This window comes from Eretmochelys imbricata, chromosome 9 (assembly GCF_965152235.1).
Source record: "Eretmochelys imbricata isolate rEreImb1 chromosome 9, rEreImb1.hap1, whole genome shotgun sequence".
In the NCBI taxonomy this organism is placed as follows: Eukaryota; Metazoa; Chordata; order Testudines; family Cheloniidae; genus Eretmochelys; species Eretmochelys imbricata.
Window position 1 is genome coordinate 90,909,286 of NC_135580.1, and position 27,404 is coordinate 90,936,689.

At 40.4% G+C, this 27,404-nt stretch overlaps 1 protein-coding gene across 2 annotated transcripts in view; it reads left to right on the forward strand.

The window, feature by feature from the left end:
- RNF128 (ring finger protein 128) overlaps positions 1–27,404 on the forward strand; it is a 64,762-nt gene that overhangs the window by 22,893 nt on the left and 14,465 nt on the right. For both annotated transcript variants that reach the window (XM_077826136.1, XM_077826135.1), the window contains exon 2: positions 19,499–19,746. In XM_077826136.1, the coding sequence (XP_077682262.1) occupies positions 19,499–19,746 (248 nt within the window). The remainder of the gene's footprint in view (positions 1–19,498; positions 19,747–27,404) is intronic.

The window sequence follows — 27,404 nt, forward strand, 5'->3', positions numbered from 1 at the left end:
GGATAAATGGCATTTGTGTGGCTTTTTCCTGTGTATTTTTCATAAAGCACTCTTGAGGTTTCAGTCTTGCAAGTTCCTGGACTTAAAGAAGATTAATACAGTCATCCGGCTTTTTATCCTCTGTGATCTACAGATGAAGTTGGGGTGTGTGTGTGTGAAGAGTGTGTGCACATGTGCAGGTAGCTGTTTAACTCAACAAATACACTGGTGACTCAGGGTTTTCCAAAAGTCCTCTTAAGAATCTTTTTGGTACACCCAGAATCCACATAAACATCTATGAGATGAAGAGTTAAATGCAGGATGGTCCCATGGGCCGGATGCAGCCCGCAGGCTGTCGTTTGCCCACCTCTGGTGTAAAGACTAATGTGGCCCAAACAGACTTGCCAAAGCATGGGCTTAAGTAAGGCAATGTTCTTAAGACTGGGCATAAACAGAGTAGCAGTCATTAACAGATCACCCTTAGTTTGGCATCTACTTATATCTGTAGCAAGAAGTATTAAGAGAAGGTAGTGAAGAATGTTTAACATGAACTTACAATAAAATGTAGTGGCAGATGAGGATGAAAGTGAAATAAGGAGAACTGTCTGCTATTCGATTACTGCACGTGTAACCTTGCAACAAAACATGGACTTTGGGCGCTTTCTAGTTCTTGAAATGAAGCATCCCAACCATGTGTCTGGGTTCTGACCTGAAGGGATTGTCACTAGCTTTGAAAAGAGAACTTTGGTTCTTCAGTACCTGCACCTCGAATATTGTTCACCTAAATCACTGAACAGCCATCAGGGAGCAGCTACTTTTGATCACTGCTGACCTCTTAAACTAGTGTCCCAGGGATAGGAGCATCTCCTTACCAAACTGTTTAGCCAGCCAGTTTCCTCCGTGCCATATTTTTCTTAAAATCCCAGTTGATGGAGACTTGGTTAGCTTAATTGAACAAGCTGCTGTTCTCCATGGTGTGTGCTGTGCTTCAGAGATCTTCTCCCTCCCCTTTGCCCCTAGGGTGTAGTTTTGAGTTTTAGGTCCAGGGACTCATGCCACAATTGTTCAAGGTGGTGATCCAGCATGATTCATTATGTGCCCTGGGGTATATTGCAACTTCCAAGCCCAAGCATGGACAAAAAATAGAACAGGAAGTTCTAAACCAATGGATTCCAATCTTTTTGTCTGAAGCTGTCCCTCTGTAGTAATTGTCTTATGGTACCTCATGAATCCTTGCACTGTGCCATGACAATTGGGGCACCTAATTTGTGGTGCTGCCATTCTCTCTTCTTGTGTCCTTTGTCTGACTGTTTTGTCTCCTATTTCTCGCTGTTTCTACTTCATTACCTTTCCTGAGTCTTCTGATCTCTTCTCTCTCCCTACCCTCCAGTGCTCTCCTCTGCTTTTTCTGTTATCTGTCTTCCAGCTGCTGTATTTCCTGTGTGTCTGCCCCTGACAGTGCTGGACTTTCTCTTCTCTTCCCAATTATCCTGCTTGCCAGGGACAGTGAATGTTTGTCTGTCCCCTAGCAGAGGGTAGGAATGTGGAGGAAGTGGTGCATGAAGCTCTGGTGATTCTGTCTGGTTCAGTGAAACTTTGCTGACAAGGCAACAGAAGAAGCAGTGTCCTCTGCAAAGAGGATGGGGATGGCAATGCATCACTGTTCGTTCTTTGGGGACAGAATAGCAGAAAAGTAAAGGGGAAGTGAAGTTAAGACATTAAAATGCAGTTCTTTTCTTAAAAAAAAAAAAAAAAGAAGAAGAAATATGTATTTTAATGGTTCTTACCGTATGTAGTCAGTCCTGTCTGCTGACTTGGGGGACAAATCTGCAACTGTTAGCGCTTTACAGCAGTACAGGGAAGGAACTAGATTTTGTTCCTTCTACTGCATCACTAACAGAATAATTTGAGTTCAGTCAGCTATCTATCCATGCCTACTAATGATCCTATGGGCACAATCTGACCCATAGAACCTTTATTACAGGTGGCGGTGCTTGGGAAGGAAAGAAACCAGTTTGACCCTAATTCCGGGCCCAGCTTCTGGGTCTGACAATTGGAAAAAACACTTGTAAATAAAGCGAGTATATTTCATATGAAATACTACCAACCTGAACATGGACCCGGTAATGCTATATCTAGAATCACACTTGGAGCAAGAAGACAGACTGAAACAGGGAAGGAAAAACATGTACAGAAATAGCTTACTCACTAAGTCCTAGGATTTTTACCTCATAGTTTCCCACCTTGTGTATCACTGGTGTGACTCCCTCCAGAGGGAGTAACAATGGGAATCCTAGTGTAGAGATTACCAGGATTTTGCCCACTGTCATCTGGGGCTTCTCCAAAGGCCAACTTTGTGTAAGTAAACTTTCAGCTCATTTTTTGATGAAACCTAAATAAATAGTAAATTGGAGAAGTGCAGCTCCATGATATTTGAAACTAAAAGCTCACATATTCTGATTTGATTCTAAATTTATTGTAGGCCTGCATGGAACAGTGACTGAAATATCTTAATCTGCCTTTGCTAGCATGAAATAGACTATTGGAGACCGCACTTCTGGGAAGACATTGGTGCAGGGCAGTAATGCAGCCACATTGAGGGAGAATTGGAGCAGGTGGGGGGAATAGATTTCAGCCGAGAAAATGATGGTAAAAACAGGTGGGGCTAAAGTTAAATATTGTTGCCGACGCAAGAATATGCAAACCGTCTTCCTGTCCACTAAGAGGTTATGCATGGAAGCTTTCATGTACTGCCAGACAAAGAACAAAAGCCCTCTTGGATGGACTTGCACATGAGTAATGTAAAATATGTTGACTCTTCTCTCCTTCACAGGATCTCTGCTGCTACGAAGCTTTCCAACTCCTAATATAGGCTTATCTTCTAGACGTGCAATAAACAACTGTATTTTTTTGTATGATTATCAAACTTATCTTTTGAGGTAGAATTCTTATTTAGAGGCTCAAACGTTCCTGTACATTTAAGTAACTTATTTTTAGTCATTTCACTTTAAGAGGCTTGCATTATTTAATTACTGTGCACACATTGAGAGGGGTAGATTAATTCTGTTTTGTTCGCATCAGTCTTATGTCTAGAAATTAATGGTACATCAGTTTGTCAAAATTACCATTAAAAACACACACAATACAAAAATAGCCAAATCAGATATAATATCCTACCTAATACCTTCTAGTATCTAAAATGTCAAGGATTTAATGGAGTTTGATGTCATATTTATTTAGTAATTTTGTAAGCATTATATCTTATCAACAAGTAAACATCAGTTTTAACTATACTCATTTCAAGATGATGGTGCCTTTCTGTGGCAGGCTGAACATGGTTTCAAAGTATAATATTATGGGCTGATAATTGCTGACCTCTGTAACATATATTGGCCTTCAAAAGCAAACATGTGATTGGGGAAAGATTGAAACAGAGCAAGACCAAAGTACATAAAATGAGTTCAGTTAGCTTTAAAGGGTTCTTTAATAGACTTGAGCGAACCAGAATGTTAAGTGGTTTTCCTGTCAGGGTACATTAATAGCTGTGGAAGTTCTTTAAGTGTTAAGAGTAATATGTCTTGAAGATCTGCAAAGAAAGTACAATGTGATCTTTTTTTTTTAACTTCCTTCTTCCAATGCTCAGATCTTGACTCTGCTGGCCTTGAATGACAGATCATCTGGCTTTGTGAGTGCTATACCTGAGAGGGCCTGAGCAGACATTGCCTAAAAATAACCAACAAATGTATCGAGGAAAGAATACTAGCCAAGCAGGGGTGTTGCTGTCATGAAGCGCAGAAGTCAAGAGGCACAGTTTCTAGGATATCCTATATTAACAAACTAGGATTAAAAAGGATCTGAGAGTCTAAACTTGGATCAATATATGAAAAAGAAGCTGGTGAGGTTAAAACCTTTAATGCCAATAGTAAAACTTGTACTGAAGGGATTAATTGCCACCAGCAAAAACAGCATACCATCTCTTAAGTTACTTGAGGAAGCAGTAGTCAGCAAGAAGACTAGCTGTGTCCTGTTCAGGCTTGTTATGAAGCATGGTTTTTAGAAACAAGCAGTAAAGGAAACTAAACTCTAAAAGAGAAAAGGATTGAGATCTGTGGTAAGTATTATGATTGGTATATCCTAAAGTAGTCTGTTTTTTAACACTATATTTGTGAATGGTAAATAAACAATCCTTTGCTGCTTTTGAAAGAGCAGAATCATAGAAATGTAAGGCTGGAAGGGACCTTGAGATGTCATCTGGTCAACCCACCATGCTGAGGCAGGACCTTATGCCTTATATTTGTGCCTTATAATTATGCCTTCCTTGACTGGTGTTAGTCTAAGCTGTTACTAAAAACCTCCGATGACAGGGATTCCACAACCTCTCTTGAAATCCTGTTCAGTAATTAGTTAGTCTTTCCTAGTATCTAACCTAAATCTCCCTTGCTTCAGAGTCAGCTGATTACTTCTTGTCCTACCTTCAATGAATGTGGAGAACAATTGATTGCCATCCTCTTTATAATAGCCTTAACATATTGAAGGCTATCAGGTTCCCCCTCGATCCTCTTTCTCAAGACTAAACATATCCAGTTTTTAATCCTTTCCTCATAGGTCAGGTTTTCTAAATCTTTTATCATTTTTCTTGCTCTCCTCTGGATTCTCTCCACTTTGTCCACATATTTCCTAAATTGTGGTGCCCAAAACCACACAATATTCAGCTGAGGCCTCATCGAGGCCAAGCCTTACCTTCCATGTCTTACATACGACAGTCCTGTTAATACACACTGAAATGATACTGGTCTGCCTTGCAGCTGCATCACACTGTTGATTCATAACCAATTTGTGATCCAATATACCTTGCAGATCCTTTTCAGCACTACCACTGCCTAGCTAGTTATTCCCCATTTTTGTAGTTGTGCATTTGATTTTTTTAATTAAGTGTAGTACTTCTCCCTTGTCTTTATTTCATCTTGCTGATTTCATACAATTTTTCCAATTTGTCAAAGTTATTTAGAATTCTTATCCTGTCCTCCAGAGTGCTAGCAATCCCTCCCAGCTTTCATCTGCAGATTTTATAAACGTACTCTCCGGTCCACTATCTAAGACGCTAATGAAAATGTAGAATGGTACCGGACCCAGCACAGATACCTGTAGGACCTCACTAGATCTATTCTCACAATCTAATAGCAAACCATTGATAACTACTCTTCAAGTACAGTCTTTCAACCAGTTATGCACCAATATTAGGAATACCCTAGAGACTTGGAAAATGGAGTTGTCTGTCAATGTCAAATGTGACTACCCTCATCTGCCTCAGCCATGGCTTGATGTAGTTTCTTTGCATGCCTCTGTGCTCATACCAGACACAGCTGATTCAGAAAGAACACAACTGGATCCAGAACTCAGAGTTCATCTCTGCACCAAGTAAAAGCTCACTTGTGAAAGTTTTCACTTATCTTGAGCTTGTAACTTCTTGTGTTCACAGATAGCTGTCATATAAATATTAATTACAATGTTTGAGCCAAGTACAGTATAAGGTGGCTTTTCCACAGCATGGATGAGCCAAAATGATGCAGCTGTAGTAGGTTCTCAGCTGTCTGTTCCAGTGCAGTCCCTTGTGTTTGGGGAAATTTCCCCAAGGAGTCTGTAGCCAGCACAGTTGATGGATATTATTATGGCATGAGTTTTCAGACTCTTTGAATTCACTGGTACTGCCCAAGGTGTGGTTATGGTGGTTTAGCTGTACTAAAACAGTTATGTCTAAAACGGTTGCTCTTTGGATTTACTAAACTGTTGCAATGACAAATGATGAAATAAAAAATGTAACGAAGTAACAGTTACTGTAAGTATTTACTAACCTAGTGGTAGGGTATATTGGTCTTTCTCGCCAGCTGCATCATTGCTGGCTCATACCTTGCAAATCCTACAGAGCCTAACAGGTTGATAACACTGCATATAGTTTTGAACTTGCCAGCAAGCAAATGTTGTTTCTCTGTAGTAAGAGACCTGGGAAGCCATTCCAGTTGAACCTGCATATTGTCTAGGTGTGAAGGATGTAGAGAAACTCACTGTGACAAAGCAAACTTTGTCTCTGGCTAATAACTCGTGGAGGAGTATGCCAGAGGGGATTCAAGACAATTCAGTTACTGTACTGATTTATTAGAAAACAACAAAAGTGATTTGTTGTTCGTAGTGGAATTCTTAATTGCATCTCTGAAGAGGTACACAAGAAACAATCTGGCTTATTTCTGTGAGTCCTAAATAATATTTAGGTTGAATGAAAGCTTGATCCAGTAACTGAAGTATATGTAGCCCATCACAGTACAATGTCAGGAAGAAATATTGGTGGTGGTGAACTTAATCGCATTTGAACAGAATAAATCGATCTTCTACAAAGCCAAAACTACTCACAGTTGGTTAGTGAAGAGCGATCAGAAGGGAGTATTGAACAGGCTCCATGAACTTTGTAAGTTTCTCCAGAGGATTTTTTTAAATTCTCTTCATTAGACAGGAAAGGCAATGCTTTAACCTTGTAAATTTCACTGAAGAAAAGGCAATGAGCTGTCTATAGAACATCCTGTCTTCAGATTTTGAAATCTGCAGCTAAAATACTATTCTTACAATGCAGTAAAGGATGACATTTTAAACATCAGTAAATGTTAGGCCCTGGCTCTTTGTGTCAAACTATAGTAACATTTATATTAACATACCGTTGAGAGATGAGATGATTTTGTTAATTGTGAGATTCATCTCACAAGTGATCACTTATAGTTCAGTTTAATCAAATCTGAGAAGTACAGTTGGAGACTATGGAAAATCACAGAACATGGCGTATCCCCTTCTCTCTCTTCTGAATGCTGAGCTTTCAGTCAATGTTTTCAGCACTTGTGGAAGTGACTTTCCCTGCCTATTGTAAATCAATGTATTGGTGGGCTATGAAGGTAACCTAGCAGAATAATCTCTCTAGACAAACAAGGGTGGCGGCGGCAGCAGCAGCAACAGCAAATATATATAATATATGCTCCAGCCAAGTTAGTTTTGTTTGTACCCATTGAAATCTTGTAGGATTAAAATGCAGGACGTAAACGCAGGACGTGTATGCCATTCCTACAGAATGCTGACTCAAAAACAAAAAGATCCCTCACCAAACCAGTTCGGTTGCACTTTGAGTGCTCACTGGATTGTCCCTTGTGCAGCTTCTGAAACGAGCTGAAGCACTTTTTAGGCTTTGCCTCTGTGCTCTTTAACTGCAGTGTCTTGCTAGAGAGAATTTGGAATTAAATAAGGGGACAAACTCTATAGCTCTGGGCTTGATGCAGAAATTACTGAGTGAGATTCTATGGCTTTTGTGCAGGAGATTTGACTAGATGATCATAATGATCCCTTCTGGCATTTATTATCTATGAATCTGTAAGACACAGAGGAAGAAGGATATCAAGGCAATTAGTTAAATTTGCTGGAGTTTTTGAATCTGCATTGAGGGATGTGGGGCTCTGCCTTGGGTCCTAGTTGAGGAAAAATCTAGATAAAGGTGCAGCCGGAAGCATTTTAATGCCATTGTATTTTCCTTTCCTTTTTACACACATCTTCTATTGGCTGTGACACCTGACTCTTTATTGTGGCAGCCATTCTTGTTTTACTGGAAAGTATTGCTTCTGGTAGGATGACTGTCCGGTCTCCAGATCTGGCTTTTCTTTACACTTCTCTTCAGTCTGTACCCCTGTTTCAAAGCACAGAAATTATCAGAGTGAAACCAACTTGTACTCAGAGTTTGCTACCTTACTTCTGGCAAAGAAGGTTAAAACCCTATAGTACGCATCTCACAATTAATACTATACCATTGTTAGAGGGGATTGCTTCCTGTTCCCAGATGGCGACCAATTTCTAGCCTAGGTCATCCAGCTGATGTTCAAACTCTTCTGTTCTCCCTCTGTGTACATCATGTGCTGCATGAAGTGTCTTAAAAAGAGATGGTGACTCTTGCATTCCGAGCAAGTACTACATCTAAGATATGCTGTACTTTAACATGGGTTGTGGTTGATTAGCCATCACTGGAAACGTTATTCGATCTAGATTGCCTTTCTATAAGAGATGCTGTAGTTCAAACAAGAATTAATTCAGGGAAGCCTGTGGGCTGTGTTATGCAGGAGGTCAGAGCAGATAATCTCAGTGGTCATCCTGTCTTCATAATCTATAGAGCAGGACTACTGATATTTGGATGCCTTTGCTTGGTGGGGAGACTAGGACGTCAATCAGATCACTGTTGATATCAGTTCTTTAATTTCTGACGTTTTTCTTGCTGCCACTATTAGTGGCAATGCTGTAATTAGAAAAGTTACCTGAATGCTACATATCATGCAGTCATTCTGTACTGTTCCCTTTCTCTTCTTCCCTTTTCATGCTTGCAAGTAATGATTAATGCATAGGAAGAATGGTGGAGGTGGGGTTAATATTTAAGCAGTTTGGTGTGACACCTCTGCAGTTGCAAGGGCACTGTTCTGCTACAGAAAAGTATAATAAAATCTTCTCCTTCCCACACACCTGGAGTAGAGGATTTCAACTAGCAACTGACCAGTGAATAGTCCTGATCCTCTCCTTTTACTTGAGTATATCACTTCTGAGGGGTACCCTTATCTTTAAAGGGAAACTAACTTGACATATGTTTCCTTTTTTAAAGGTTCCAGTTAATGCAGCTTGCTCTTGAGACCGCCTGCTAGCCTTTGGTTTTTGTTGTTGGGTTTTTTTTTAAATAACTGCATCTCTCCATTAAATATCTTTCTGTCCTTGATCCATAACGACTTGTAGGATCAGGGAACCAGACTATGCAAAGTGCCATTTACTGCACAAAGTTAACTGAAAATGGGGTGGTTTTTTTCCCTTATATTTCAATTATAGTCATCTTAGGTGGCATGTGAGCTGGGAAATACTTTTCACAAAGTGGTTTGTTTAAAACCTGGACACTATTCTAGGAGTGGGGTTCTTGGCGTACTTCCAGATTGTGGCACGTTTTGGTCCGTTTCCTTGCATCACCAACATCATAGCTTTTATCTGATAGCAGTCACATCTGAAATGGTGTCACTGTCTCACCTTAGTCTGACTAAACTAGAAAAACGGAAATGTTTCCCATTCCTCAGGCTCTCATCCTTGTAAACAGGATGAGGGGGCATTATGAAGAGTTCCTTCATTAAGCAGCTTCTGCCTCAGATGATGTGTGAATTGGAGGCAAGCGTGTGCAGAGGTGAAATAACGTATGGCATTCTGAGTAACTTGGATACCTTGCCAAAAAAGCTTCCTGTTTTGCCTGTCACGAGGAGATTCATGACCTGTGGAACTTAAGTTTCTGTGTCTGTTTACAGCACCAGATTTGAACACAAGATAAATCAGCGATACTTACAAGATGGTGCCTGTTTCTCCTGTGATACTGGATACCTTTCTTTCTGCTAAAACTAACATTACAGGCTGGTTCTAGATTGCCTGATGTGGTTTATTCTAGTTTTCATCAACAAGAATCCAGTATGGCTCTTCTTATTTTGACCTGGCAAGAATATATAGGAGCAGCATTTGGGACTGATGTAATGACTTGCATTTTAGAACTGTAGGAGAGTATAACAAACCCTTTTTGCATGCCTGGACAGCCAGGTGTGGTGATATGATGGGGAATTGCCAGTAGGTTCAGCTGACTCTGCTGTGTAATTTATGATGTCTCTTCCTTGTAAGTGCAGAAAATGTTGGTTTGGCCTCTAGTGCTGTCTGGTTATACTGTTGGATTTTAATCCAATAAAGATCAACCATATAATAGACTAAAGTAATCTGTCAAAATCAGGGCTTGGGAAAACAGCACATACAGGGCACCTGCATTAGGAGCTGCACTGGTCAAGCTACATCAGCTAGATAAGGGGCAGTCAGTTTTTTTGTCAAGGTCCACATTTCTTGGTCAAGGTATATTCAGGGTCCAGACTCTGGAGAAAATAGTTTTGAAAGAATCAATGGTAATAAGTAAATAAAGATTTTTGGGGTCTGTTCAAAAGCGTCTGGCAGTCCAGATTTCGCCCGGGGCCTGCCTATTTGGTATCCCAGCTTAGACTACATTTCAGACTTAGTGATTTCAAGAACAAGATTTAATAAGGTCACTACGTGCTTGAGGTGAGTACCAGTGCTACTTTGGCTAAGACCAGCTATATTGTGCATGTGTGCTGTGCTGTTATCCTTGTTTACCTTTTGGTGTTTTTCCATTCTGTAGTGCTCCTGAGCAGATTGGTTACCTGTCTTGTCGACTGAAAATGCAGTGTTGAGTTCTTGTAAGCCTGTGTACACTAGGGACAAGGATGAGACCATCACACTTTTGACCTCATGCCAAAAGCTTTATAAAGCGATGTCATACAGTGACTTAGCAGTAAGAGGTTCTGCCTAAACAATAGCAAAGATCTCAAACTGCACTGACAACTGTGTTGACTTTTCCATTTGCATGTGACACAACTTAGTTATAGAGTGAAAAAAAATTCTTTGGTCATTTCCTTACCTTGCCTTCAGTGCAGTGGAGAATTTCATACACGCAGCTTGGGTGGTAGAAAAAGCTTGGCTGGCGGGTTGGGGTAACAGCTTTATGATTGAGAGTTTCATTGGCATACTAGCACTGGGTGAAGTGATGGGTTGTTGGCTTAGTAGCTTAGATAGGTTTCCTGTGTAGCTACATTCTCTGAATATCTCTAATTTAATTTTAGAGGGCCTATATTTCTAGATTAGAAGTCCCTCTTTCTGCCAATAATTATGCTACAGTACTTAATCTACTGTTGCAAAACACTTGCTGGCTCAAATAAATAAATTCTTGAAAACATTACAGTCCACTTCTGAAGGCTCTCAGAGCTGTGACAGTTGAGTCATTTGATTGGTCTTCTTCCAAACTGGCTACATTTAATTCACTTCACAAAAAGGAGACCTTTTATTATTAAATTATTTACATTCTGCGGGTCTTAGCTTGTTTGAACTCCAAGACACACTCTCACTACAGGATTAAAAGCTTCTTTCAGGCATTAGCTATTAGTATTCTGGTAGTGCCTAAGACATTGTACATGTACAGGAAGATGATTTTCCTAAATATCTCTAAGCTAATAGTTTCTCTGAAGCTTTTTGCTAAAGTGTGGTACTTGAGACTTGAACTGTGCAAATGCTTAACTTGTTAGTTCTGTTGCTGAATATATACAAGTATTTAAAGGGAGTTGAGACCTAAGCTGAAATTAGTACAGGAGAGTTTCATACCAGATTAGAATTTTAATCAATATGAATATGTATATTAACAATGAGAGCTACATCAAAAATATTTTGACGTTTTGAGAATTCCATCAGATATCTGACTTCTCACCATATGATTAGGGCAAAAGCAAAACTTACACTTTTTCCCTTTGAGGATGCAGAAACAATAATTTAATGAAGCACTTACAAATAAGTTGCTGTCACTTTGTAGTGTGTTAACCATGTGGCGCAAGGAAAAGCGGTCTTCTGACACTGATTACTGGAACCAGTAGTTATCAGTAGAAGATTTGGCTGTAAGATGACAATTCCATTTGTGAAGTATTTCAAAACTTTGTCTTCATTTCATTGGAATAAAACCCCAAAATTTCAAAATTCTCCAAAGAAAAACTTTTAAAAGCTGCATTTTGGGTAAATCAAAGTTTTTTTTTATTTTGATTTATCAAAATACTCTGTGCGGTGGTGGTGTAGCCCAAGATATTAGAGAGACAAGGTGGGTGAAATAATCTCTTTTATTGGACCAACTTCTGTTGGTGAGAGAGACAAGCTTTTGAGTTTACACAGGTATCATCCCCTGAGTATTCAGATGCATTTTGTAGTGTTATCCATGAGTATTGCATATCAAGGAGTGCCAGCCGAATCTTAGCCTTTTAATTTCTCCTCAGAGATGTTGAATTGGATGGGTAGCTTTGTCCTGGGAAGCAGAGACTCTGAGAAAGATTTGGGGGTGGTGGCAAATCACCTGAATGTGAACTCAGTGCAATGCTGTGGCAATAGGGCCAATGAAATCTTTAGATGCATAAACAAAGAAATCTTGATTAGGAGTAGCACTGTTGTTTTAGTTTTGTATTTGGTACTGGTGTGGCCGCTGCTGGAATATTGTATCCAGTTCTGGTGTCATCAGTGGTAGAAGAATTGTTCATCGGAGAAGGTGCAGAGAAGAGCCATGAGAATGATTAAAGGATCAGAAAACATGCCTTTATAGTGATTTTGAGTTTCCTGGGTTAGCCTTCAGCAAATTGTTCCAATTGTTATGGTGGATTCTCCATTGCTGGCAATTTTTAAATCCAGATTGGATGTTTTTCTAAAAGAGAGCTCTAGGAATTATTTTGGGGAAGTTTTATGGCCTGTCAGGTTCCATCTGGCCTTAGAATCTATGTTCTCCTCATTATATTAGGAACACATACTAATGCTAATGATTCCATAGTTAGCCTTAGAAATACAAGGTATGATTGTTGTTCAGTGACTGTCATACTTTTTCAAATTTAATTTCTAGATCTTAATGCATTTTTTAATGCAGTAAAGTTACTAACTTATTATGCTGCACCAAAAATAAAGTGTGTAACTCTGAAGTAGGAATGTTGTTTAGCTATTCCTGAGAGGTTAATAGGTGGGTATCTTCCCTCTTCTCCTCCCTGCCCCAACCACAACTCTCTCATGGAAAAACTTCATGTATAAGCAGTGCTGCGATTTGTACGTATTAATGAATGCATGAAGAGTAAAAACATACCATTTCAGTAAAGGTTTTCTGAAAGGAAAACTAAAGTGAATGTTTCAGATAGCAAATATTTGCTGGAGAATATATTGACTTTTCAAGTCATTAGGGAAACATTTATCTCTGACAATTCTCTGGGAGTTAAAGTTTTCTAATACTTGTCATGAAGCTCCATAGAATTGTTACATAATGTACTGAAGTTATCCATATGAATGAATGCAGAAAGATTAATGTTATAGGAACGCTGTTTGAGAGCTAAATGGTGGTAATTAGATCTTATTTCAGCATCCTACAGCAAAAGGAATAGACCTGAAAGTGCAACAACAAACTTGACTTTTAACTATTTACAATCATGTAAGGAAGATGTTAGACACACATGAAGCTTTTCAGTTATGAGGAGAACAAGAAAGACTTGTTTCCTGCTGTTAAATTGGGTGCACAGTCTGGAAGTGGAAATGTGCTGGATTCAACCTGTAGAAGCCTGCAGAGAGTGTGGCAAAACTTCAGCATAGAAACTTCAGCATGGAAAGTACACGGCTATAGCAACTCCCTCTTTTCTCTCGAGGGAAAATATGCCTAGCAAAGCAGAAAGTATCTCAAAGGGATAGTCATTACAAAAGCAAGACTGGGTGAAGTTTAAACAGAATAACAACATACAGAAAAAGCTGTGTTATCAAGCACTTTACCAATTGGAAAGCTCTAGAAACCAGCATTTCGGGATTCCGGATCCAGGCAGCACTCACCTCGGGTCGCTCCCTGCAAGTGGCAACATGTCCCTCCTGCTCCTAGGAGGAAGAATGGCTTTGGGGGCTCAGTGCACTGCCACAGGGGCGCCATGCACTGCCCCTGGCCCGAGCATTGGCTCCACAGCTCCCATTGGCCAGGCACCAGGGCCAGTGGGAGCTGCAGGGGTGATGCCTGGGGGTGGAAGCAGTGTGCAGAGCCACCTGGCCATCCCTCTACTTAGGAGCAGCAGGGACATGTCGCTGCTTGCAGAGCACTGCCCGGATCTGGCATCCTGCACTTCCTCTCATGTCCCAATGCCCAGCCCCAAGCCCCCTCCTGTGCCCAAACTCCCTCCCTCAATTGGTAAGTGTAAATCAATTTATTCCAAAACCTTCTATATTGACACCTCAACCTGGGACAGTCCCTCAGATTTGTCACCTAAAAAAGAGTGGTTTATGTGAGGCCATCACATTTTCTTCAGTGAAAACCAATGCTAAGAATTCATTTAGCTTCTCTATAATGACCTTGTCTTCCTTGAGTGTTCCCTAAGCACCTCGATTGTCCAGAGGCCACACTGATTGTTTTGCAGGCTTCCTCCTTTTGATGTACTTAAAAAAATAATTTGCTGTTAGTTTGAGTTTTTTGCTAGCTGCTTTTCAGATTCTTTTTTGGCCTGCCTAATTATACTTTACTTGCCAGAGTTTATGCTCTTTTCTATTTTCCTTAGTCAAATTTTACTTCCAATTTTTAAAGGATGCCTTTTTGCTGCTTTTACTCTGTTTAGCCATGGTGGCATTTTTTGGTCCTCTTACAGTTCATTTTAATTTGGGATATACTTTTAATTTGAGCCTCTTATGATGTTTTTTAAAAGTTTCCATGCAGCTGGCAGGCATTTCACTCTTGTGACTGTTCCTTTTAATTTCCATTTAATTAGCTTCCTCATTTTTGTGTAGTTCCCCTTTCTGAAGTTTAATGCTACTATGGTCATCTTCTTTGATATTTGCACACCCTCCCAGCCCCAAGGATGTTAAATTTAATTATATTATGTTACTGTAACCGAGCGGTTCAGCTGTTTTCACTTCTTGGACCAGATCACATGCTCCACTTAAGACTAAATCAAGAATTGCCTCTCCCCTTGTAGGTTTCAGGACTAGCTGTTCCAAGAAGCTGTTATTAATGGTGTCTAGAAACTTTTATTTCTGCATTCTGTCCTGAGATTACATGTACCCAGTCAATATGGGGATAGTTGAAATCCCCCATTACTATGGAGTTTTCTATTTTTATAGCCTCTCTAATTTCCCTGAGCATTTCACAATCACCATCCTGGTCAGGTGGTCAGTAGTGTATTCCTACTGCTCTATTCTTATTATTCAAGCATAGAATTTGTCCATATAGATTCTATGGTAGAGTTTGATTTAACATTTTTACTATATTAGACTCTGTTTTGTTTCATATATAGTGCTACTCCCCCACCAGCACAACCTATTCTGTCATTCCTATATATTGTGTACCCTGTTATGTGTCCCATTGATTGTTGTCATTCCATCAAGTTTCTGTCATGGCTGTTATGTCAATATCCTCATTTAATATCAGGCACTCAGATTCGCCCATGTTGGTATTTCGACTTCTAACATTTGTATACAGCACTTATAAAATTTGTCACTTTTTGGTTGTCTGCCTTCATGTAATGTAATTGAACGGGAACTCTTTTTTTCATTTAACTGTTTCTCTTCGGTTCCTACCTGTACTTTATCCATTTTTATCCTCTCCTTTTGTCTAGGATATAGAGAATCCTGGTTAATAGATCCTCCCCTATGGGATATCTCTATCAAACCATGTGAGACTAAGGCAAATAAGGATCAAAACTAACTCCGAACAGCTTTCTGACTTGATTTGTTTTTGGCATAGCTTGTTATTACTCATTCTCTCTGTAGCTGAACTTATGAAAGCAGCGATCTTTCTTTTTTTGTGAGGGACTTGACCTGTACTTAATCACTGTATCTACTTGTAACACTTAATTAAAACTCGTGGTATGTTAGACACTGAATCAGTTTGGAGTGACTTAATATTAACCAACCATGGTGCATAGTTCTCATCATAGAACATTTTTTGAATAAAATATAGTTTAGCTGCATGGGAGATGCTAGATCAGGGGTCGGCAGCCTATGGCACACATGCCAAAGACAGTATGCGAGCCGATTTTTAATGGCACGCTGCTGCCTGCTGGGTCCTAGCCACCGGCCCCGCTCAGCTGGCTGCCGAACCCAGGCCAGGACCCCAGCAGGCAGCAGCGTGCCATTAAAAATCCTGCCCGCCCCAGTTCACTCTTCTCTGCCCTCCGGGGGGCAGGGTGAAGAAGCTTGGTCCTGCTGGCTGCTGCTGTAGGGCTGGCAAGCTCCTCCTCCCCTGCCTCTTCCCCCAGTATGCTGGGTTCCTGCCCCTCCTCCTCTCCCTCCATGCCACTCATCAGCTGATGGCCCTTGCAAGGGATGGGGAGAAGTGGAGCTGCAGTGTACGCGCAGCTCAGGGGAGGAGGCGGAGAAGAGGTGGGAACGGGGCCTTGGGGAAGGGGGGTAGAATCAGGGCATATCCCCTCCAGCCCCTTGCCATGAGCCGTTCTGGGCAGGGGGTTGGGAGCAACCCCAGGACCCTAGCCCACGCACCCAGCCCCCTGCCCTGACCCCTGCACGACCCCAGCCTTGACTTCAGCACCCCTCACACATACCCAGCCCCCCCATGCCCTGACTCTTGCACCCTCCACATTCCCACCCCCACCCTGAGCACCAAATGGGAGCTCCTGCACCCCTCACACCAAATGGGAGCTGCCCAGGTAAGCACTCCACACCCAAACCTCCTGCCCCAACCCTGAGCACCCTCCCTCGTTCTAGCTCCTGGCCAGACCCTACAGCCCAACCCCCAGCCTGTTCCTTCACCCCCAGCCCTGTGCTCAGTGCACTCCCACCCTCAGCTCAGTGCAGAGAGAGAGGAAGAGAATGGGCTAGAACCAGGGAGAAGGTAGGTACCTATTCTGTGTGGGCAAGGCTGGGATCCCAGACCAGCAGCAGGCTGAGCAGGGCTGGCAGCTGGGACCCTGGCTGGCAGGAGCCAGTGGACAGAACCCCAGACTGGCAGCAGGCTGAGTGGGCCGGCGGCGTAAGATCAGCTTTTTAATTTAATTTTAAATGAAGCTTCTTAAACATTTTGAAAACCTTGTTTACTTTACATACGACAATAGTTTAGTTATAGACTAAATATATAGACTTCTAGAGAGACTTTCTAAAAAACATAAAAATATATTACTGGGAGGCGAAACCTTAAATAAAAGTGAATAAATGAAGACTTGGCACACCACTTCTGAAAGGTTGCCGACCCCTGTGCTAGATAGACTCAATGCTGAATATATTTAGTAGTTTGGAACAAAAGCAGTATATCAGTTGTAGTGCAGAGAGTGGCTTGACTACCAAGAAAGCTCCTTTTATTAAATTTCTATCATAAGATAATGAGAATCATCAAAGTTTGGGTGAGGTTAATTAAATGGTAATCTCCTACAACTGTAATAAAAGTGTGTGATCAGAAGACTAACTAAATATGGCACCTTCTTAACCACTCCTGCTCCGTGAGGACATTCTGAGTCATATCTACTTACTTTACTGACACAAATGTTTAATAGCACCGCAGAACCAACACAGCTCTGCCATGAGACTCTTTTCTAGCTGATGTTTAAAGTAGTTTTTACCTGGATTTATTCATGGTGTGGAGGGGAGGACTGATTGAGCTGGGTAAAGTTAAGGTGATTTGCTGCTTGTCCCACATTTGCTTCACTCCTCCTTTTAGGAGTTCATTTACATTATAAAAAAGTTGTGGACACTTAGACAACCATTCAGATACTTCTGGCTGTTCTTGGCATTCCTGGTCACTTGCAGTGAAGGAGATTCTGTTCTGGCTCATACCTACTAACCAGACTTGTAGAAAAGGAACTTCAGCCATTACATCAGAAACGCATGTTAATTGACTTGTTGTGATGGGTAAACTAGGAAGCACAGCCTGACATTAAAATTCCAGGTTGATTCTGCAACACTGATCCTTCTACATGTCTTGTTACTTGTAAATTGCAAACACTTGATATGGTAGTCACTGGCTACATCTACACTGTGACCTAGGCATGTGATTCCTCTGCTGGTGTGCAAATATTGGTGCTAGCTCTCATCAAGCTACTGAGAGTATGAATAGCAGTGTAGCCGTGGTAGCATGGGTAGCAGCAACAGAGGCATGCCAAGTACATACCCACTGGTTTCCTGGGGGTCTGTACTCTACATGCCTCCACTGCCGCTACCCGTGCTGCCGGTACCTGTGCTGTTTATATTCTCGCTAGCTCGATAAGAGCTAGCACCGGTATGTGTAGACCAGTGGGGGAGTCACACCATAGTTCATAGTGTAGATGTAGCCATTGAGGCAAACTTGGAAACCAATAGCAACAGTTACCTTTCAGAGGAGACCTGGGTGGAGTCACTAGAGTCAAATTCATGCTAAATTTCCTGTTTAAAATATAGAATCCAAGTCTTTCTTTTGTTTAACAGATTTTGTGTCTGAATAAATCTTGTTCAGTAAGATTGCCAAATTTAGGAAAGAGGTGTAAGAAAAGCAGCATCAGAACAAGGAAATCAACAAGGTCTTAGAATGGTACTTTATGGAATACCGTGTTCATGATAGAGCTTTTAAACCACTATATACATACATTCATACATACAGATACAAACTTTAGTCCTTCAGAAATAGGTAGCTATCATAGTGACTCCCTGGGATGTAAACCAAGATTTCGTACTGATGTGGTTCCAAGGAACATATCAAAATGTACCCTTCCATAGTACATAGCGTTGCTCCAGGTGTATAACAGTAATTTAAACATTCCATGTCCGAAAGGTGCCTTATGTAATGATTATTTGAAATGAGTTGTTTACCTAGTTTGTGGGTAACAAGTGGATATCTTGAAACGCTAATCTATTTTGTGTTCCTTCCCCACTCTGAACTTTAGGGTACAGATATGAGGACCCGCATGAAAGACCCCCAAACTTATTTTTACCAGCTTAGGTTAAAAACTTTCCCAAGGCACAAATTTTTCCTTGTTCTTGACTGGTGTTGCTGCCACCACCAAGTGAGTTAGACAAAGATTCAGGAAAAGGACCACTTGGAGTTCCTGTTTCCCCAAAATATCCCCCCAGACCCCTTCACCCCCTTTCCTGGGGAGGCTTGAGAATAATATCCCAACCAAATAAGTAAACAAGGTGAGCACAGACCAGACCCTTGGGCTTTTAGGATACTAAAAACCAATCAGATTCTTAAAAAGAGAACTTTATAATAAAGAAAAAAGTAAAAGAAGCACCTCTGTAAAATCAGGATGGAAGGTAATTTTACAGGGTAATAAGATTTAAAACACAGAGGATTCCCCTCTAGGCAAAACTTTAAAGTTACAAAAAACAGGAATAAACCTCCCTCTTAGCATAGGGAAAATTTACAAGCTAAAACAAAAGATAATTTAACGCATTTCCTTGCTATTACTTACAATTTGTAATCTTAGATGCTTATTTTAGGTCGGGTTTTAGGAGATGTGTTTTTCCTGCCCTGGTCTTTTTCTGTCCCGGAGAGAACAACAAAGAACACAAACAGAACCTCCCCCCACAAATTTAAAAGGATCTTCTTCCCTTATTGGTCCATTTGGTCAGGTGCCAACCAGGTTATTTGAGCTTGTTAACTCCTTACAGGTAAAGGAGGAAATTTATGCTACCCTTAGCTGTATCTTTATAACACTATATATGAAGATAAAGTTTAAAATGTAACACTAAACAACTGCTAGATAACAGGTCAAGTGTAGAAATGTTCAGTTGGAGACTGCCATTCTACTCTTTTTAGTATCTGAGCTAAAGCAACGTAAAAACCACTGTTGAAATAATTGACTCAATCACTAATAAATTGGTTAGTCTCTAAGGTGCCACAAGTACTCCTTTTCTTTCTGCTATACAATAATTTGAAACTGAAAACAGCTTTCTCTTCTCTTTACAGGGGCAGGAGACATTGTTGCAATTATGATCAGCAATCTGAAAGGCCTGGACATTGTACGCCGGATTGAGAAGGGCTTTCAAGTGACTATGGTTATTGAAGTAGGGAAAAAGCATGCACCCTGGATGAATCACTATTCAATCTTTTTTGTCTCAGTGTCGTTTTTCATTGTCACAGCAGCAACTGTGGGCTACTTCATTTTTTATTCTGCTCGAAGATTCAGGGTTGTAAGAGCTCAGAACAGGAGAGAGGTTAGTTTCTCCCATATATTTGACACTTGCTTATTTATGTTGTACATTGCATATTGTTTTGGGAGATGGTGGTGGTTGTAGCTCTACCTGCAGGGTCTTTCCACTGCATCTTTCCACTGGCCTGGGGAATTCTGGGGCTACATCTGTCATGCAAATAAGGCTTAAACCCTGGGTCCTGGCTTTATTTGGGCTTGAAATGTCCACGCTTGTGGGGTCTTAGGGCCTGGGTCCAAGCCCAACAGACGTGTAAATGGAAGGGGAGTTTTGGGCTTACACTGCAGTGCAGACATACTCTTGGAAACTATGCATTGTGATAGCTTTCTACGTTACTTTCACAGAAACAAAGCTCCCTCTTCATAATGGTCCTATTGCAGTTAACGTGAAACTTGGTAGCAGTGATTTCCAGACCTGGGGGCACGACACTATTGTTTTTCCCAGTTGGTTATGCTATCGTTGACCTCTCCAGCTGAACCAGTGCTGGTTCCCTTCCCTTCAAATGTTTGTGAAATTTTGAGACTTGGGTTTTTTACAGAATTCCATACTCCTGATAAACTGTCTGAATTCATGCAAGTAGTGGAAGGCTCAGTCTCTTGTTGATGTATTTATTTTAACCCACGATCACCTAATATGCTATTATAATACAGACCCCAGTGTATCAAAAGCTTCTAGTTCTAATAGGTTGGCTTCCCAGTGAACATAAAACCAACTGTCATCTGCTTCAGTTGTGGAAAAATAGAATAAAGTTACTTAGTTCATAAACTGTTAGTAGGATGTTAATAGGCATCAGTTTTCTCGCCACTGGAAGCAATTGAACATTCATATTAAAATTCATAGATGTAGTGCGTGTGCTTTCCAGTTGTTCTTGTGTTATTACTGTGAAGCTTAGGTATACAGTAGAACCTTTCCAACTTGCACAAAAACTACAGCTTTTCCCTACCTCAGATTTAGTAGTAGATGCGATAGTTACTCTGCAAAATGACACTACAGAATACTTAATGAAGCTTGTACTAAATGTGTGCTATAAAGGAGCAAAGTACAATTGATGTGTATGTTTGGGTTCATTTGTTTGCAAAACCGGTAACTTGTAATGAGCCTCCCCCATCACTAGTGCATACTAGTAATGGTCTGCTATAGTAAGTTCACCATGGCTTTAAGTAAAAGTTCTTACTGCTGCTCCAGGGGTGTGCCAGAATATATAGTGACACTTGAAACAGCAGAAAACATTCTTTTTCTCTAAAAGCTTAGTCTTGCAAGTTGTACAGTGCTCCTTGTAGAGGATTATAAAACACTGAATGGACAAATGCAGAAGTTATTTTAAATGCATTGCTTAAGGTCACTTTTGTGCTTCCTTAGGTGGGACTTCCCAGTCTGAGGATGTTGTGTGTCTTTAAAATGCCAAATATTCTATTCCCAAAACTCTCCTCCTAAGGAATTACAAAAAGCCAATTTTGATTATCTGGAACACTTAACAAAACATCTGCTCCAACTGCTTGTTTTGTACAGCAGCTATAATAAACATTATCCCTAGAGCTGTGACCTAATAATAATGCTGATATTAGATCAGGTGATAAAACTTTTGGCTATTAGCATTTCCTGTCTCCTAGTTTTGTGGTAAAAGACACAACCCTAGCGACGTTCAAGAGTCTTCAAAGCCAGGTGCACACAGGAGTTTGCTATTTTAGGATTTTTAGCAGAGAAGAAAATTGCTTTAGAAACTGAACATTAATAAGACACTCCTCAACAGAGGAAATTACTGAATTTCAACTTCTGGTGTCAAAAGCAGCACTGGTGTGATATTGACATATAAAATTGTAATCTTAGATTTTAAAGCGCCAGCAGGGATTTACATGGAAACTTGTTGACTAATTAGTAACTCTTCATCAACTATGCGGTAATTTATGATCAGCTAATATAATTAATACAAATTATGTCTCCAGTTTGACTGTATTACAGTAGATAGTCTAGTCATAAAGAGCTCCTAAAATCTTGGGGACAAATCTATGATGGTCCTTAATTTGGTATGAGAATCTAATCCTATCGTTTCTTCTCCCCATGGAAAGCTTAGGCCAATGGCTGTAGTCACTAGTGGGCAGAAGGGCTGAGTGTGCCAAATATGAACAGCCATTTCTATATGGTCCTTATTGTATCATTCAGGAGCCTACCAGAACATGTGATCCTCTCTGGTGACTTTGTTCTCTCTCTCCAGATTTCTTTCCAGGGCTTCTGGTAAAGCCCCAGTCTTCTGGAGCTTTGAAAAGAGGATCCGATGAACAGTTTCCTCCCCCAACCCATAATGCAGTAAAGAGACACTCAAAGTACGAGGTGACTTTCTGATTGTCTCAGAGCAAATCACCGATTTGGTGCTTGGATACTTGTGATTGATAAAACAATCTACCCTTCATCTCAGATGATTTCACTGATAACCCTCCCACCTAATCCCTTAAGTACGCTTGTTCATCCAGTCCATGAACTGGACTGCTTGAAACAAACTGCCATAGCTCAAAATTCAAAAAAGAAACCTGAGAATGTCATAACTGTGTCACTGTGGTAGCAAACGTAGTCATAACTTGTAAACCTAGTGAGTGGGTAAACTGAGTCACTAGGAATGTAGCCCAACTCCAGTTAACCTACATTATGATCTCCATTCCTGGTAGGCTATAAGGTTAGAGAGATGGACATAAAAATGTTTCTTGTGAATCTAGCCAGGACAGCTGAACATCAGTTATAGCATGATTACTGTAGAATTTTAGCTCAATTAAGTTTTCAGTATATATTTTGAGAACCTCTTGTTTGTAAGTTTGAGCTCTTTACTTATGGATATTAATTCTAATAGAGTACCTCCAAGCCTCATGTCTATAGGGAATGTCAGGGAATCTACTGCTTCCATGAGGCACTGGGTGAAAATAGCAGATAGGGTTCAGGCACAACATCTGTGAAAGGTGCTAGACCGCTTGTTAGTTTTACTCAAACCAGACATTTGTCTTAATCTTTTACATAAGAACATAAGAGTGGCCATACTGTTTCAGACCAGTGTTACATCTGAGCCGGCCAGTATCTTGTCTTCAAACAGTAGCCGATGCCTGATGTTTCAAAGGAAATGAATGGAACAGGGCAATCACTTGATGATCCATCCCTGTCATCCTGTCCCAGCTTCTGGCAGTCAAAGGCCCGTGCACACTCAGAGCATGGGGTTGCGTCCCCGACCAGTTTAGCTAATAACCATTGATGGACGTATCCTCCATGAACTTGTCTAAGTTGTTTTTGAACCCAGTTATACTTTTGGCCTTCACAATAGCCTCTGGGGAATAAACTTGCTTTTAGTTGAATTCTTTAGACCTTGTATGCCATCTGTAAATCTCTCTTCCTTATCAAGCCCTTTTAAAAGATAGATGTTGAAAGCAAGGTGAGGGAGCTGTAGGGGAATACTCTGAAGCTATTGTATGCATCCTTTGAAGTTACTGAATTCGAACATTGAACAAGTTTCTACCTGTTGGATGTAATACATGGTCAGATGGATTCCTTACTGTACGGCATTCTACTGGGATCTGACCAATTCTTTAGAACGTGTGGTTTCACATTTCTTAAATTGCATTCTAGCTTTTTAACTATGATTTTTATTTTCATTATTTTTATTCAGTTTGGCAGCTGAATTACATAAGTAATGCTTACTCTTTCTACAAACCGGCACAAATCATGTACAGCTAATTTAGATTCAAGCTGAAAATTAGCATTGGGAGGAACCGGCATGTCACTTGTAAGGTGGCTTCAACTGATCTGTTCAATATAAGGAGCTGAAACAGTGCAGCAGAAGGAAGTAGTCACTAAACTTACCTTCAAATCTAGAGATTTCAGATTGTCATTTCTCTACTATATGCCAGCAAAGGGTAATTATCTTGTAAAACATGCCAAAACCCAGAGGAGCAGTTAAACGTATTCTTTATTTTCCTCCCAAATCATGACTACTTGAAGCTTTAGCATAACTAGTGGTTAGCTACAAAAGTGGTATCATGAGGCAGATCTCTGTTCAATGAACATAGGCTGGCAAAGCATGTTTTTTAAAAAGAAAACCAAAACATCCCTCGTTTATTATTGTTTGGAGTGTGCCCAAGAATGTTCTTGCTGAATGGCTTTACGATGTAAATACAAAATCCAGGAATGGGGTTAGTTTTGTTTAAGTTTTTATTAGCTCTTGAAAACACTAAACATTAGCTGAACAGTACAAATAAAAACTTGCTTACTGAACGTGGAGTTCTAGCAATGATCTTTAAACACTTCCAAAACTTTGACTTACATTATTCACTGGACTCTGCCTTGGAAATGTCATGGCTTTTCTTTATACCAGCTATGGTAGGAACTGTTCAATACTCTAGGTGAACGTGTGTTTTGGAGATTGAGTCAGTTTTGTGATGATCATTAAATATTCCAAACTTCAGCTTTCCCAGTTGTGGTCAATAACTCCCAAACCAAAATGGAAGATTTTTGATTACTGGAAAGACCGTTTCGTATATCAACTTCAAATAGCAGCTCCTAGTCATTTTGAAGATGGTAAACAGTCTTTGCCTTCAATATTGTTGCACCATTAGATCTACCTTCATGCTGGACTCTAGTCTTTATTCCAATATCTGCTTAAGCAGAAAAGCTGAATTTTATGCAAGGGTTCGAGAGAAGGTCTTTAAGAACTGGAATGAATTTGTATATTGGACGGATGGATGAAGGCATTCTAACATCTTGTGCTAAGCAAGTGAGCTTTCAAACCTTGAAACATTGAGGAGTTCCCCCAAGCAAATGGCAAAGGATATAATTTTAAGTTAGCATAGACTTATCCAAACTGACCTAGCAGGGAAGTACCCATGAACTTATTTGAGTAGTTGGTTTAATAAACTGTTTTATTATTTGTCTGATGATCATTTTTGACTACTTGGTTAGATTATTCTTAATACTCTTCATATAATTGTAGTTCTCTGGAACTGGTCTCCTGCTGGCCTCTGCTCTTTCCCCACACTCTGATCTTGACTTCTGTTTTCTGTCCACCACAGAACCCGTTTTATAGTACTTAGTTATCAGAACATCCCTTGGTGGAAAAGCAGGGTTTGGCTGTCTGCCCAGTGAATCAGTATTTATTAAATGATAGTCTAAAAATGCCTTCAGGTCCATCTTGCAAGTTTGTAATAAAACATCTGAAAAAAGAGGTTCTGTTTACTGACTTCAGCTGTGTAGTTTATTTAAATCTAAACAGGAACCTAGTTGTTGCAAACTGATATCTTAATGGTATATATGCTAACCTTAATGTTTAGAGAGAGAGGTCCGATTCTTTTTCTTTTTCTTCTTCTGTGCAGTAGCAGAGGTCCATCTTTGTCTCGTTGCGATCTTTACTCTTATGCAAGTAAATACACCAGTTTAACAGAATAAGCAGATAAACTAAGTGACTGTAGAAAGCTGGATAGCAAAGAAAAGACTAGAAAAAGACATTGCAATCTCTCATGAACCACATGATTCCCTCACCCTGCAGAGTCCTTTACTGTTCTTTCAGGAGGTTTATAGTTAATGCGGGGCGGGAGAGACGTTAAAAAGCTACCTTTAAAAACAAAACTTGACAACTTCTGTTATCTGGAGAAATAGACTTTTAAGAGAGGATTTGATTCTCATTTATGCCAAGGAGACTCTACAGCACTCTGACAGAGTAAAGGGGTCTTAAATGTAAATGAGAATTGGGCCCAGTGAGTGTGCAGAAGGAATAATCTGCCTGATCAGCAAATCCTTAAGCAAGGATAATAAGGATGGCATTTCTGGATGTTACCACTTCCAACAATTGAAGAGGGCTGCTTACACTTAAAATTGTATGAAATAATAGTAAATTAATCTGTCAAAGGCAAATAGAATGAAACATAAGACCCATGAGGGAAGTCCCAGTACTAATTAGCAGGATGCTGACCAGTGTAGGACATTAACATTTTCAAAATCTAGTCCATTCTAATTTAGTTTACTGGCACCAGGAAATAACTAGTGATAGTACTTAGTTCACCATAATTGGTTCAAAGTTTAAACTTAAGTGCCGTCATACAAATTACATAATGCCTCAGAAGTGACCCACTTAATGTGATACAGGAAGCAAGGTGACCTGCATCAGGGCAATGCTCAAGTTCATGGGAACAATAATTAAATCTCTGCGCCTCAGGGTAGTGGAGCTCGGCATGTCATGCAGATGTCTGTCTTGGATTATAGGAGGAACATAAGGAGTGTCAGACCTGTTTGAAACTCCTTCATCTCCAAGCAGTGGTGGTGATCCTCTCAGAGGAAGAGCAGGGAAAGGAACTTGACAGCATCAGTGCTACCTTCCAGAATGGAGGGACAGAAATAAAAGCCACTCTGTCTCCTCCCCTCTCTTCCTTCCATCTGGGTCTGACTCCTGTTTAGACCAGACAATGGCAAATCCATAGTCTTGCAGACTGGCATATTCTTAACTCTGAATTGTCAAAACGTGTATGGAAGCCAGGACAGACTCATCCTGTCTCTGGCTCCTTCTTGTTCTCTCCCACCCCAGGTAAAAATTCATTTACCTTCATGAAAATACTTTTTGCTGAAGCTTGACAGTCAATTTAAGCCCTTAAAACTTGTTCATAAACTTTGTCTTAAATTAAATTTTCACATAAAAATACCTTTAAAAAAAAAAGTAGGCAAGCACTGAAGTTAGGAAAACAGCTTTAAGGTTGCCTGTGCAACCTTAATTTAACCCCCTTATATATGCACTATGATGCAGCCTTGAAATACAGGACTGCATGCTCTTCCACACAACCACTGCCTCCATCATTGTATAGAATAGGTGGTACTCCCTGAATGAGCAACTATTCAGTATCTTATCTTCATTGACCAATGTGTGGCCCATAACTTACTCTTTCAAAGAAAAAGCAAAAGGCCCTGACTTTAGGGCAGCCACAATACGAAATTTCAAGTCCCTTTTCCAAGCATGGAGTTACAGGAGCTGCTTAACAAAATGCTGTTAATTTAACGTAGGGAAAAATGTTTTGCCCTAACGTTATTCTAAGAAATGGCTGAATGGTTCTTCCTGAAATTTTCAAAAATCAGCCTGAAGCAGACACTTGGTGTGTGGGCTGTAAGTTCTCACACCATTTTAAGCTTGGTGACGAAGTTATGCAGCTAAAAAAAGGAACTCACAATGGAAAACCTTGGGCAGTCTTAATCTTAGGTAGTTCTACTTGCACTGCCTCTAATGACAGTATGAAAACTTCAGAGCTGTATGTGAGGCAGACTTCATTTCAAACTCAAATACTGTAACTGCAGACAGTGACACAACTCCGGTTCTCCAAAGGCTACGGAAGTTCAGGACTCTTGTGTAATAGAACAATTTCTAGACTATTTCCTGCTCTTTCACAAACTCCTAAATAATTACAACAGGGCAGCAGGTTTAAGACAAACAAAAGGAAATATTTTTTCACACAACGTACAGTCAACCTGTGAACCTCCTTGCCAAAGGATATTGTGATGGCCAAGTCCATAGCATCTAGTTCTTTTTTGAGCCCTAAGTTCATGGAGGATAGATCCATCAGTGGCTATTAGCCAGGTCCCTGGCCTCTGTTTGCCGGAAGCTGGGAATGGGTGATGGGATGGATCACTTGGTGATTATCTGTTCTGTTCATTCC